Source organism: Vidua macroura, chromosome 6 (genome assembly GCF_024509145.1).
Source record: "Vidua macroura isolate BioBank_ID:100142 chromosome 6, ASM2450914v1, whole genome shotgun sequence".
Classification (NCBI taxonomy): domain Eukaryota; kingdom Metazoa; phylum Chordata; class Aves; order Passeriformes; family Viduidae; genus Vidua; species Vidua macroura.
This window is the reverse complement of record NC_071576.1, coordinates 5,266,621-5,280,869: the sequence shown is the minus strand read 5'-3', so window position 1 is coordinate 5,280,869 and position 14,249 is coordinate 5,266,621. Positions and strand designations below refer to the sequence as shown.

At 45.4% G+C, this 14,249-nt stretch overlaps 1 protein-coding gene across 2 annotated transcripts in view; it reads left to right on the top strand.

The window, feature by feature from the left end:
• Positions 1–14,249, top strand: part of RTN1 (reticulon 1) — a 118,112-nt gene that overhangs the window by 53,439 nt on the left and 50,424 nt on the right. The window contains exon 1 of one of the 2 annotated variants that reach the window (XM_053980991.1): positions 11,865–12,093. The exons of the other annotated variant lie outside the window; for it this stretch is intronic. Within the exon in view, the coding sequence (XP_053836966.1) occupies positions 12,021–12,093 (73 nt within the window). The 5' untranslated portion in view covers positions 11,865–12,020. Of the gene's footprint in view, positions 1–11,864; positions 12,094–14,249 lie in introns of those variants that run through there. 2 annotated transcript variants of the gene reach the window in all.

The following is a 14,249-nucleotide window of genomic DNA, read 5'->3' as shown; positions in this document are numbered from 1 at the left end:
AGAGGGATTGAATGGAAGGATGGATTTACTTCTGTGTTAGAACATGGGCAGCCTTGTTCTTCCTCCATCCAGTGCTCTCTGTCCATCCCCAGCTCTGTACTAACTTAATTTCACGTGTGCTGAGAAATGTGCACTGTTCTACCATTCAACATCAGGGAAAAAAAAAAAGTGTTCAGAAAGTTCTACTGAAAAATGAAACCTCTGCAGCATCATACTCTAAATTTTTGTCAAAAAAGGAGGGGAAAAGGTCCGAGTTTTAACAAGTTTGCTTGGGCTACCAAAAATCCTCATTGCCTGTATTTAAATTAGAGCATATTTTGTTCACTTCTGGAAACTTTGCTGTGAAGAGGCAGCTTTGGACAAGCTGGGCCCTTCAAAGTGGGGTTCCTTTTGCTTTTTGCCCTCCACAGTTCTGTGCCACAACTGATAGCACTGAGGAAGACAGGACATGGTTAATCCAGTGCCTGGATCATCTGCTGGGCTGAGCAATGGGAAGTGGAAAGCCATTCAGGCAAAGATGTCTCTTACCCCTGCTGCACAACTCCTTCCAATAGATGGGATTTTGGAACAGAAATTTATATTAATACTCAATAGGATGTTGCTATAGCAACTATATGATGTGGTGAATAATTTCATGGGCTTAAATCCAAAATGCTGGGAGCTGAGATGGGTCTGAGCATGATTCAGGACTTTGGTCATGTGGGTGCTGTGCTGGAATGATTGGACTTGGGAAGAAGTTAAGGTAGAAGATAAAAGGTGCTTCTGTGGCTCTGAGGGAGCTGGACCCTGTTAGGTGCAGCTGGGGTGGGAGAGTGAAAATCAAGGACACTCCAGAATCTTCCCTTGGCAGCAATTTGCATGTGCAGCCATGAGGGACCCTGGTGCACAGCAGTTCCCTTTTGGTATTAGAAGTTTGCTGTAAACCAGATCTGACATTTAGCTTCAGGTCAAATTAAATTGATTTGACCTAGAATGATTTTTATTGGTTTGTTTTTGTTTCACGTTAAAAAAAATCGTTAAAAAAAAATCTGTTACAGCTGAGTTCCAAGCAGAATTACTTCCCTTTAATTTTCTCTCTTGCCAAAATGAAGAGTCTCTTATTTGCCCAGTTTTCATCTGCAGTGCTAAGTTACAAGAGGCAAAATTGGGCTGTTTATGGTGGTGCCAGGAAAAGACATCTGGAACCCTGTCAGAGGGCAGAACTGGAATTCATTCCCCCATCCAGATGTGCTGTAATGGGGAGATGGTGCATGGGCACCCCTGTGCTCCCTGTTCCACCCCTCTGCCCTTTTCCATCAGGAAATATACCTTGACATGTAGCCTAATTTTATATATAACTTCAAGCCACTTTTTCTCCCATCCTCTAAGACTGTGACTAATTCCCTCCCTTCACTTTTACCTTGAGAATATTTATAGCCTGTGATCCTGCTCTTGCCCTCCCTTCCCTCTACTGTGCAATATAAATTTATCTCTTATTCCCTCCTCCAAACTGGTCCCTGGTGTCCTGCCCTCCAGTGCTTGTGCCATCAACATCTTCTGTAGCTTCTCTGCATCTTTGTTTTTGTCTTCCTAAACAGGGAGAACAAAGCACAGAAGTGGCCAGCTCCTGGGTTTTCTGTGCTAAAGGACAAGGTACAAACAAATAATGGAGGTCTCTTCTCCTTGCCCTGTCCATCCCTGTCAGGGACTTTCTGTTTTGCATTGCAGGGTTAGTGCAAGAGCACGTGCACTATATTATTTATATTTATAGTTATTGTTGATTTTATATATTTATATAAATATATAAAATACAATATATTATTTATATTTTATATATTTGTTGTTATATATTTATATTTAGATTTATTATTTATTATTTAATTTTTATTATTATTTATTTCTATTTAGATGTATTATTTATTGTTTATATTATTTATTATTTATTATATATAAATATATAATATTTTATATATTTGTAATATATTTTGTATAATATTTAAAATATAATAATATATATTTTGTATAATATTTAAAATATTTATATATTTTATATATTTGTTGTTGTATATTTATAATTAGATTTATTATCTTAGCTATTGTTTCTATTATTTATATTTAGATTTATATTCTTTCTGTTCATGGGCTGGCTCTGGCCTCCTTTAGTGTCCTGCTGGGTGCTCAGGCTGCAGCTCTGCACACACAGTCTCACTCCTGAGGGGAATGCACCCCATCCCTGGGCTCAGAGCCACCCACTGATGCATTTACAGCACCCTGGCTGAGGTTTGTAATGCAATGAATGATTGCCAGTATCTGATACTGCATGTGAACACCTCACTCCAGGACATCTTAGTGTCTTAATTCCCCTGTTATCACTTTATCCATCTGACTGATATCCTGTATGCACGTTATGAGTTGATTGCCAGAGGGAACCGAATGTCAAAATTACAAGAGAAAATGAAGTTTCCCACACTCAGTATTTTTCCTGTGCTGCCCAGAGCCAATGTTATAGCCAAGAAGGCTATTAGATTAAATTTTTAACACTTTTATTTTGAAGAGCAAGCCAGAGGCTGGACATGACTGAGCAATATGTGCTGGCAACACAAAAAGTCAGCTGTGTCCTGGGCTGCAACAAAACCACTGTGGGCACTGGGCTGAGGGAGAGGATTCTGCCCCTCTGCTCTGCTCTGGTGACACCCCACCTGGAAAGCTGCAGCCAGCTGTGGAATCCTCAGCACAGGAAGGACATTGAACTGTTGCAGTGAGTCCAGAGGAGGCCACCAAGGTGCTCCAAGGGCTGGAGCTGCTCTGCTCTGGAGATAGGCTGAGAGGGCTGGGGATGTTCACTTTGGGAAAGAGAAGGTTCTGGGGTGACCAAATAGAAGATCTCCTGTACCTAAAAGGGCTACAAGAGAACTGGACAGGGGCTGTTTACAGGGACATGGACTGACAAGACCTGGGGAAATGGCTTCTAACTGTCAGAGGGTGAAGTTAGATTGGAGATTAGGAAGAAATTCTTCCCTGTGGGGATGGGGAGGCCCTGGCACAGGTTGCCCAGAGAAGCTGTGGCTGCCCCATCCCTGGAAATGTTCAAGGCCGGGTTGGATGGGGCTTGGAGCAACCTGGGATAGTGGAAGGTGTCCCTGCCCATGGCAGAGGGGTGGAACTGGATGATCTGTAAGGTCTCTTCCAACCCATTCTATGATTCTAATGCTTAAGCTTATCTAGTAATGATGCTCTTCCAAATGGCCTCTGGCTCACTGACAGTGGTAGACTCTAAAAATGGGCTTTTCCCAGAGGAAAAACTGCTTCACTTGCCCTGAACTTTTCTGGATCTCCTCTCTCTTTGAAAACAGCGTGGAAAAAAACTGCTTGCCATATTTTCATATTCTCTTTGGATGTTTTTATCATTGTGGTGTGAACCTGTGTGTGAATCAGCAATATCTGCAGAGATGTCCTGTCCAGAACTTGTTCTAGAAGCTGCTCTCTCCTCAGCTGAAGTGCTACACCTGGTGCATCTGCTGGGAAGGAAAGGTCCTTGCTGGTCATCACAGATGCAATCCTGACTCTTTTGTAGCTGTTTTCCAAAAGCAGCTCGTGCTAGAGCCTGAAGCAGGAGAACTGCCCTGGAGGTCATGTATTTACCCTGTCTCTTCAGGCAGGAGCACCCCCACTGATTGCATCTGAGAGTTCTTTCTGTAATTGCTCTCAAAACCTTCCAGTTGCTCAGGATCTTGGACCTTCCTGGCCTGCATAGGAAACTATTTCAGTGCCTTCTGCCTCCTCTAGGGCCAGGGTAGCATCAGGTTGGGAGTCTGGGGGAAGAGATATTCTTTGGAGAAAACCAGACCTGCCTGTGCCTGAAAATCCAAGTTTTCGTTGCAGCTTTTCCTAGAAACCCTGCAGCAGGTGTGGATGAGGCAGCAGCACTGCTGGCACATGGATGGGATGGCAGGCAGGGCAATAGGAGAGCTCTGCTCCTGCCTTTCCCTGCAGCTTCCACAGGCAGCTGGGGCATGACCCAGCTCTGGTAGAGCTGCACGAGGTTATCAGGAGCTGTGTCCTTATCCCCAGCCTTTCCCTCGTGGAGCCAAAGCCCAGCTGAGCTCCAGGAGAAACTCCTGGCAGGGAGGTTGGTCCTGGCGCTGCTGCAGAGCTGCTGCCCCCCTCCTGCTTTAATCACACACGGCAATCCCAGCAAATGGGTGGTTTGGATCGAGCTTGCTCTGCCACAACCTCCAGAGCTTTCAGGAGCGCAGGCTCTGCTGTCATTCACTCTGCAGAAGGCTGGGATTTGGCCACCAAGCTCGGCTGTGGGCAGCTGGGTCCCTGCAAGGAAGGAGCAGGAGCATCTCCTGGGCTCTCAGGGAGGGTGACAGACTAACCTGTGTTCCTTGAAATCTTAATTACACCTTCACTCTGAGCAGAGTTCAAACTTTCTGGCTGCTCTCCTGGCTGGGTGAGCAGTTCTGGTGTCATCTACTCACAGTAAAGGGAGGGAAGGACTTGTGTTGGTTCTTCTGTAATGTAAAGGGTGAGATAGGTCTAAAAAACATCCTCCAGGGGAGTCAGATGTCTGGAGAGGATTTTCCTGTCTCTGCTTGGAGTGAACTCATCTGTCACAGGAGAAGAGACACAGTGCAGGTAAAGAAAGGAGAGACCTTGAAGACAAGGACATTTCCAGCATTAGTTATAGCACACATGGTCCAATCCTCCTCAAGCAGAAGCTGGAGCCAGCAGGTTGATGCTGATTTATGACTGCAGTGGCTCTGCCCCAAATTCTGCACTAGTTTGAGAGGCTTAACTTTTAATATAATTTTGAAAACTTTTTGATTGACTTTCAGATGCATCCTTGATGGCACCACCTTCTAGAAACAGAGAGAAATCAATGTGCAAGGAAACCCCATTAGCACTTGCATCAGTCTGCTCCCTCACCTGCCTCTGCAGAACCTCCCCATTCCTCTTTTTTTCTTTAAATATTTTCTGATATTATATATTCTGTATCCTGCTCAATGCTCTACAGAGTTTTTTGTCCTAATGTTTCTGTTGCTGCCTGTAAAGGTAGGCACCAGGAGTCAGCACACTCTGGCCTTTCTGGAGCAGGTCATGTTGAAGCAGGAAAACCTTGGGTGCAAAGAGAGCTTGATGATGATTTTTGATATTTTTCTGTGTCTGCCTGCATCAGGCTGGCACTGCCGTGTCCTCTCTGACCTAGATTTCCCTGCTGTCCCCTGGGCATTAGATTTGATCCTGATTTATGGCCAGTAATGCCTTGTCTTCAGACTCTGTTTGTTGGCTCCCAGGGCCTCGTACCTCCTTCCCTGGTGACAGTTTTATGCAGGTGGAACTCTTGTACCTTTGGTGGAGTCACTCCTGATTTACCCCAGCCTGCAGTGCCTGACAGCTGGTTTTCTCCCTGAATTACTGTGCCTGACACATCACTGTAGGTGTTAGGCATTGTCACAAAATTAATTTTCCTCTCGAGAGCCCTCAGTGATTTCAGCTGAACCTCTTTGCAATTGTTGCTCTGTCTCCCTGGAAGATTCATGCAGCTGGAGTGGATTCAGCCTTGGGGGATGGAGAGCCAAGCCCAAGTGCAAGACAACCCATTTTGCCTTTTCTGTCATTTTTATACATGGCTTTCCCTGAGATTTTCACAGTTTGTTGTGGTCAGGTATGAGTGGCATAGAGAGAACCCAGCAGTCCCTCCAGGTGTGTATCAGATTCTTACTCAAAAACTTTCATTTCAGCAAAGCTCTTCTCCAACACTGGGTTTTCCCTCACTGTAGAAGAGCCTGAAGCTGCAGGGCAGGGATTTCTGTCCCAGGTTTATCTCAGCATCAAAAGCAGCTGGGTTTGGAATTTCTCCCTTTTCCAGGCTGAGTTGGAATCTCTAGCTCTGTGGCTGGGGATTGACCTGGAGCAATCATGAAAAGCTGAATTTAAAAGGAACTGGGACCCAGCAAAGGTGGGGTTGGATGGGCTGAAGGTGCCTGAGAAAGGAATTCCAGGGATGGAATCTGGCCTGGAGAAGGTGGTTCTGCAAGGGAGATTGGAGGACAACCTGGTCTGCTCTAGGGGTAAAAGCAGTGAGCAGCTGAATTTCCTGAATCATGCTGGAAATGAGATTTCAGTATTTTAAAACTTAAAAGAAGAATGAGACTTAGCCAAACACATCCAGATTTTGTGAGATGTTTTGGAATCTATTGCTCTAAAGGGACTTGGGTCCCATTTCAGGTAATGGAAAAACATGATTTAGGTGCTAATTCACTTAGTGCTTGGAGTATTTTTGTCGTGGAGCTCAGTGAAGCTTTATCATTCCAGGGAAAATGTGACTACAGTGAAATAAGAAAGAATTAATCTTATAAGTGGGCTTTAATTATCCTCAGGAAATTGCATTTTGAAGGTATTTTAGGCAGTATCATGGTGTCATTGAAACCTATCAACCAGTCATCTTACTATCACTGGAGTGAAAACCTTTTTACAAGAGCCAGATTTTTGTTAACTCACTAGATGATATTTATATATATTTTTTAAAATAATGCTGGACATTTAGCAGCATTTGCAACATGTTTCAAACCGTTCTTGTGCTTTCTCAGGCTTCCTTTTAAAATGCTCTGTATTTTTCATGCTGTCCAGAGTGCTGTGGAGGGCTGTCACAGACCTTATGCCAGGGTTTTATTGCCAGGTCAAATTGTCTCTGAGACAATTTATTGAAGCAGAAAGCCCCGAGGGCACGTGGGGGTGGGAAGTGCTGAATCATTTACGATGGGTTCACTTTGCACACTGATGATTGGTTTTGGGGCACCTGCTCAGCATCCCCTGCCAGGTGCTGTGAGCCCTGGAGTCCCGTGGATGCCCATGGGAGCTGAGGATCTTCAACATCACCAGACCTGGAAGCTCTGCTCCCCTCTTGGCTTGGTCTGGGGTGCACCATGACACCCTCAGCAGCAGCAAAAAGTGGACCCTGGTATATTTTTGGAGAGGCACTGTCAGGGAAACAGTAGCTGCTGTGCTGCAGCACATGTGGTAAAAAAAAAAAAAAAAAAAAAAAAAGATGCTGTTAATATCCTGCTGGGATGGAGTGGACCTTCTTAACCTTGTTAAAAGCTCAGCAGTGTTTCCTACACATCCCTCCCACAGGTGAGGCTGTAGCACTCCAGAGCAGAGCCAGGACCTGATCCATGCCTGCCCTGCTGTTGGAAGAAACCAGAAGCTGGCTGGGGCAACAGGAAAAGCCCCCAGGCAGGTCCCTGGGGAGAACCATAACATGGTGGTGACCTGCCACCAGCTGCTGAGGGCAGTTTCTCAACCAGGCAAGCTGATGTTCCCAAAAGTGTTAGGGCCTCTAAGGGTTGGATCCTGAAAGGGATTTGTCCCCTGCTCCAGTTCCTGTGCTTACAAGAAGGTGGGGAATTGATAAAGGTTGCTGATCCTCAGCAGCCAAGGTTTTTGGGGGCTGAGATCCCAGCTGCCCCCCCTTCCCCCATATATTTATCATGTGGAGGACTGAGACTGGGTATCCCTGGATCTGGAAGCTGTAATGCCTGTTTACAATAGACAGCTAAAGCTGTGGGAAAGTGGTGCAACTCCAGCTGGGAGGCTGTAGTAACTCATATCCTCTGCAAAATGACCTGGAGGAGAGGTTTTACATGCACCAAATCTTGAATTTAGGACTCTCTTCCATCTCAGGAGGGGATGAATCAGAAGCCATTCCAATGAAATCACTTGAGTAATCAGAGTGTCAATAGGATTATGCCTGGTTTTTCCACACTGTCCTCTTGCCCTCCTACCTGTGCAGGAGACAGCACCTGCCATGGCAATGTTTCCTCTGGTCGCTGCAGGATCTGCAGGGGAAGGATGAATAACCTGCACAGCTGTGGCACTGACTCACAGTATACTTGCTGAGGTCTTTCAGTTGAAGTTCACCCCCAGGTCAGTTTTATTGCACATTTATTTACAGAAAACACAGAAATAAAGCATTAAATGTGTTGGGCTTTTACCAAATGACCCAATCACTTTTTTCCTTTTTTTTTTTTTTTTTTTTTTTTTGGCACGAAGAAATATCACAGGTGTTACCAAACAACCATGTAGGAGCAGGTGACCAACTGCCCAGCCCAATAACTGGACTTAAACAGACAGACATGTCGCACTGAGATCAAAAATGAGGAGGCTGTTCCACTTGCAGCTTCCAGTCGAATTGTCCCCAGGAGCTGAGGCACAGGCTGTCAGCTGCTGGAGGCAGCGGGGAGCAGCCTTCCCGCTGCTCTGTGTGCCCCCAGCACACTGGGGACCGTGCAGAGAGCCACGGGGAGGAATAACAGAATAGGATCATGTGCCCTCCCCATCCATCCGGTTTTCCTGCAGCATTTATTGTGCAAATGGATCCCCTAAGGACTCTCGGGGTGTGGCCGTTCGTGTCTGCCAATGCCATTTGTGGGGATATATCTTTGTTGCGGACAGGATGCTGAGAGTTCTGGAGGAAAGGAAGTTGCCAACCCGTAAAGTGGGTATGGGAATGCCGAGCTAAAACAAAGAGCACCATCTCCTGGCAGCTGGGAATAGCTGGCACTGCTTCCAGGGATGCACGCCCCGTTGCAGTTCTCCTGCAGGCAGCTTGCTGCTCCCTCTCTCTAGCCCAGAGCATCTGGAGGTGGGACAGCTCAGGGCTGACAGCTCCGGCCACTGAGAAAGGCAAATCCAGGGGACACTGGGAGCTGATCCAGAGGTGCTATCCACAGCACAGTGATGCCTCTGCTTGGCGTGAGAGCTCTCAGCCATTTGGGTGTCAAGTTCTACTCGAGTTGGTGCACAATTGCTAAAGTACTTTTGACTTTTGTTTGGATATCAAAGTGCTTGGGGTTAGAAAATTCATGCAGAAGGGTCTTGCAGAAACCAGAGCATGACTCCCAAGTGGTACACTCAAATATCCCTGAGGGTGGCCAGACTCTTTTGAAGCAGTGTATGATTTGGGCTGGGGTTGAGAGATGCCTCTGCTACTCGTGCAAGCTGCCCTTGCCACTGCTAGGAAAGTACCAGCCAAGGACATTGAGAAACCTGGAGTTTCCTGAGGTTTGGGTTGAATTTGAAATCAAGCAGAGAGGGAAGAACAGCTTGGTCCGGATCCAAGAAAATTGTGTACTTTGAATTTGGTGACAGACTTTGGACTGCTGGCCTGTCTGGGTATGGTAAAGAGGAGTGGAAAAGTGATGTAAGACTGAGCATCTGCATAATGATGTGCAGGGATACAGATGAGAATGCAGTAAGACATGATGAGTTTTAAAAAGGAAAGTAACTGACTTGGGGAACTAAAAGGACACAATGAGACATCATGTATCAGGGTCAAAAAACAGGAAAAATTATTTCCTTTTTTTCCCCTCATTTTTAAGCGTGAGGAATAAAAAGAAGCCAAGGTCAAGCTAAGGCTTTTTACTAGTAGCTGATGACAAAATTGTAGATCTGGTACAGAAAAGAAAGACAGGACTGTTTAATACCTACTTTTGTTGTGCATTTGGAAGAAAGCGGGAAGATACATTTTCCTAATGGTCATGGCTGAGTGATAAAAATAAAATATCTCTAATTGATTAATTACTACAGGTCAGGGATTGTTGAAACAGGACAGGGTGGACCTGGGTGGACATGGGAGAGAGCTGGGAAGACCCTGCTTCTGGGAGCTTTCATCTCTGCAGCACTGGAGCAGCCAGTAATGACTCCTGAAGCTCAATATCCAAAGTAAAAAGTCAGAGCCAACTATTTAAAAGGCTTACAGGACTTTGCTGGAAGCTGCTTGTTCCCACTATTCTGCTTTTGTCTGAAAAGGTCACTGAAACCTTGATTCCTCCCTTTGCAACCAAAAAGATTTTGCCTTCTCTACACAGCTCCAGGCTGTGAAAGCTGCATCACCTAATTAAAGATTAGTTCTCCCCTCTCTTCTTCTGAAAAATCATTAATTTTGAGCAAATCGGTGACACACAATAAATACAGAACCTTGCATTGAGGGGTTGCCAGCTGCTTTGGAGGACTGAAATTTCACATCACAGAATCATGGAATGGTTTGAGTTGAAAGGGACCTTAAATCTCATCTTGCTCCAACCCTCCTGCTGTGGTCAGGGACACCTTCCACTAGACCAGCTCCATCAAATGTCAGTCTGACAGTGAAGATCACCAGAGCTGCAAGTGAAGCTTGACAGGTTAATATGAAATAAGGTTATATTCTTGAAAGTTGAGCACAATATTCTGAAGTTATCCATTTTAATAAGGCCAAGAATACCCTAGTTGGGGAAAAAAAGGAATCACTTTTATTTAAATCTGCTTTTTTTTTTTGACTGTGATCCTCAGCTAACTTTTTGTTCCCTGTTCCAGTGTGCTGCAGCAGAGCAGCTTGCCTTGATCCAAATTGGTCTTCAGCTGCCTTTCTTAAATTAAGAGCTACTCTGCATGGAAGCGATGATTTCTAAATTATTTCCTGTGTCAATTGCTAAATAGCTCTAAATCCAGTTCCACAGGAGAGGATTTCTGGAGCATTCACTTATTCTGAGCAAACAAAACAGTCATTTTCCAATTTTTTTTTCCTTTGCAGTTGATGAAAACACATGTAACTTGCTGAGCATCTCAGCTGGGCTGGAGTGATTGAATCAGACCCATTACTTCTTAGCTGGTTGCAGGAAGTGAAATTATTTCCCGAGGGCTCGTGTTACAAGAAAACACAACTGCTGCTCTCAGGAGCTGAATAGCTTTCCTTCACCTGAATTGGCAGGCAAGTTTTTGGGCAGTTTTGAGTGAAATCCAGATTTAAAAAAAAAAAACCCAACCTTTGTAACAAGGGTAAATTCAGACCTGATACTGTCATCTGTTACCGGTGCTATTCAAGGCTTTTCCTTCCCACGGATATTGAACCAAATAAAGTTAAAGTCAGAGAGGGCATTGCTTAATCACCAGGCTCTGAGTACACTATTCTTCAGCAAAAATCTGCTCAGCTATTATCAGTTTCCATGTCTTTAATAGCCAGTCTAATAGCTGAGAGATTCACACTTCCCAAATGAGAGGCAGTTTTGGCAACGGCTTTAAATCAATCCCAGTGGAAATAGGGAGTTACATTAAATCCTATTAATTAGGCGATCTCAGCTGTCTTCAGTGCTTTTGACTCTGCTGTCGCCTTGAGAGCTGGGATCCCCATATGTCCTGCTAATGTGAACCCTCCCTTTGCTCACATACCCTGTAACTCTCTCTCCTCCTCATCTCCAGTAGGAAATGCATTTTCTGGTTCCATTTTTATTTGCAAAGCTGCTGCAGGAAAAAAACAAAAGGGTTTATGATTGAATGTGATTCCGTTCTAAATCAGCTCCTGTGTTAACATCTACTACAGTACTGGGTTTGTACTACTTGCAAATGTGATGTTTGTGTTGATGACTACTTCAGGGTTATTTTTCTTTCTGCTGAGGAATAACCTAAAGAATAGGATGGTATTTTCTCAACCTCTCTTTATCGCTGTGAGCTGCTCTGGCTATAACTCCTGCTATGAAGCACCTGACACGAATGCATTAGAAACCCTTTCACTGCTCTATTGATCAGCATTGCTAAGAGCTGCAAATGCTTGTGCTTCTGGCTCCCATGTACTGTGGACAAAGCACAAATGAAAGCTGTGAACAGCATCTGTGAATATTGCTTTGGCAGTGGCTTCAATCTCCTTCAACTCTGTTTGTGCTCCCTCTCTTCAAGCAATAGTGGGATGTTTGTAGGAATGGATTTTTGCCCTCTGATGGTGTTGTGACAGTGTGTTCCTCATGTAAGTATTCCACAGCCATCTTGAGCTGTCCACAGCCACTCAGGGTCAGTGGGACTATTCTAGTGGATTCAGTGGGCTTTGGATCAGCTCCAGGTGGCACTGAGGAAACATCTAGTGAAAAAGCAGCCCTGAAACCCTGTGATTTAGACAGCCACTCACCCAGCACAAACAGTAAATTACAAACAGCAGATACTGGCAGCAACAGGCATGAATAGTCAGTAGTCAGCAATTCACCGTCTGGAATATGTTGGTGTAAACAATGCATCAGATAATTCCAGCTAACCAGCACATTTGTGAAAATCCAAGCCTGCTCATGGATAATTTTCAGAAAGGCAAGTTCAGCAAGAAGAGCACTGGCAAGGAATAGAACCTTTCCCTTTTTGCTTACTGCTCATTTAGGAATGTGTTCTGGGTATGAGCTGTCGTTGCAAGGCACTGGATGACCTCAGGTAGAACCTGGGTGTTGGGCAGCCCAGTTTAGTCCTTATTCTGCTTTGGTTTTACTGTGGTTTTCCACTTAGGCTTCATTCTCACATAGCTCTGCTGTTGGGACTGAGTTATTGGGAGCAGTGAGGATGTGAGCTGCCTGCAGCAAGTTATAAAAGCATCTTGCAGCCCTGAGTGAGCTGGCAGGAAAATACCAGATGAAATTTGGAGTAGGTAAATTTAAAGGTACATAGAGAGAGGGAAATAAGCCCCAAGCTCACATCTCCACAGTGACCCTCACCACTCTGAGGCAAGAGCTTGCCTTGATGCTAAAATGTTTCTACGAAAAGCTCTATGCAGTGCTGCACAGCAGTGAGAACACCCAGCTGAAGGCTGGGAACGACTGGGAATGGGTGATTTTCCACCTGCTGGCTGCAGCACCCCTTGCTCTGTGCTCTCCTGTGGCAAAGGCTGCTACAAATCCCTGGCTGTGGGGATGGAGCTGCTGCCTGCATTGTGTGTGTAGGAGCAGATTAGCAGGGAGGACTGGTGGGGAACAGCAGCACCGAAAGCCAGGGAGGATGGGGACACAGGAGCAGGTAGCACAGGTAGGCTGAAAAACAAGGAGTGGCACTTTTGGGCTGCTTTTTTCCCTATGCTACCAGATTTCCCCTTGTAATGGGAGGGGCGTGTTGTTCCCAGCCTAGAGGCGATCCAGGGAAAAGAAATTGCTTGTAAGACATCACAACTCTGAACAATGCAGGAATAAGGTGAGGGAAACGATCACTCTGGTTTTGTGCAGGGCTTGGGGGATGTGTGTGTCAAATCCAGTGAGGCTGTGCAGTAAAATAAAGCCTTCAGCTACAACTCTGAAGTATTACAGGGTGGAAAATACTGCTTCAGGGCTCGCTAAATGAGCTGCACGTGCCTGATGCATGGAGGGCTGTGGGGAAAAGCAGTTGTGGTGGTGTTTAGAGATGGCATCAATCTGTGTGTGTGCAAGGAGGAAGAAAATACTCAAATGCAAGTAGCTCGGGAGCATTTGCATGGACATACTCCAGCTTCTGGCTTTGCAGCTGCAGCAATGTCCCTTTAGTATTGTGATGAAGTCTGCATGGTGTGTGGTAGCCCAGGCACATGTGGAGCAGGTCAGGAGCCTCACACCCCTTGCAGGTGATGAGCAGAGGTCGGAGAAAACCAGCCGAGCCCCTGTGATGCTTCAGCACACGAGGGGTTAACAGGCTGCTCCCTCCCATAGGCACGGCTCCTACGGACATTGGCTTTGTTCCTCCTCTTCCCATTCCCTCAGCCCCCATAGGAATCCTCTCTCCCGCCTCCCTCCTGGGGGATCTCGCTGTTCCTGTCCTCGAGCTGTGCTTTGTATGGATGCTGCAGAGGGAGAGTGGCTGCTGTTTCTAATTTAATTAGCAGCATCCCCAGGAACTGAGAGCCTGGCAGAGGGAATTAGAGGCAGTGCATGAAAATGATGTATGGGTTTAACCACCTTCATGCCAGCATGATTTCTAGATGATGCACATGAGCTACAACTTTCTGAACATGTGGAAATCACTAAGTGAGGATGTTGAGTCTCTGCCTTGGTGTTTCACAAATTTAGGGTGGCTACTCTTAAGAGAAAATGTAATCTAAATCTGCTTGACAATTTTCCTTCTCAATTTCTGTTCAGCAGATTTTTTTTCCATAATGAAATTTTCCTTAGGATGAAATTCCTCCAGTTCTATGTATTTAAAAGGAAATATTGGTTTAGTATTGGACATTATATTTCTTTTAAGGATATTGGGTGCTGAGCCCCTGGGTTGGATTGTGAGGGATGTTGTGAGGTTGCAGTCACAGGAAGTTTTTATTTACAGGCTGGGCAAACATTGGCCAGGAATGCTTAGTTACTATCAGGATCTTTATAGCTATTTTAAGATGGAACAGCAGCTGGAAGCCTTGTGTGACAGATGTGCCATTATATTGCCCAAAGGTACAGAAAGAGACAGTCCCCAAGAGCTTGCAAGCAAAGTCAAGCCTGGTTCACAAACCAAATCTAAAATCAGCAGGG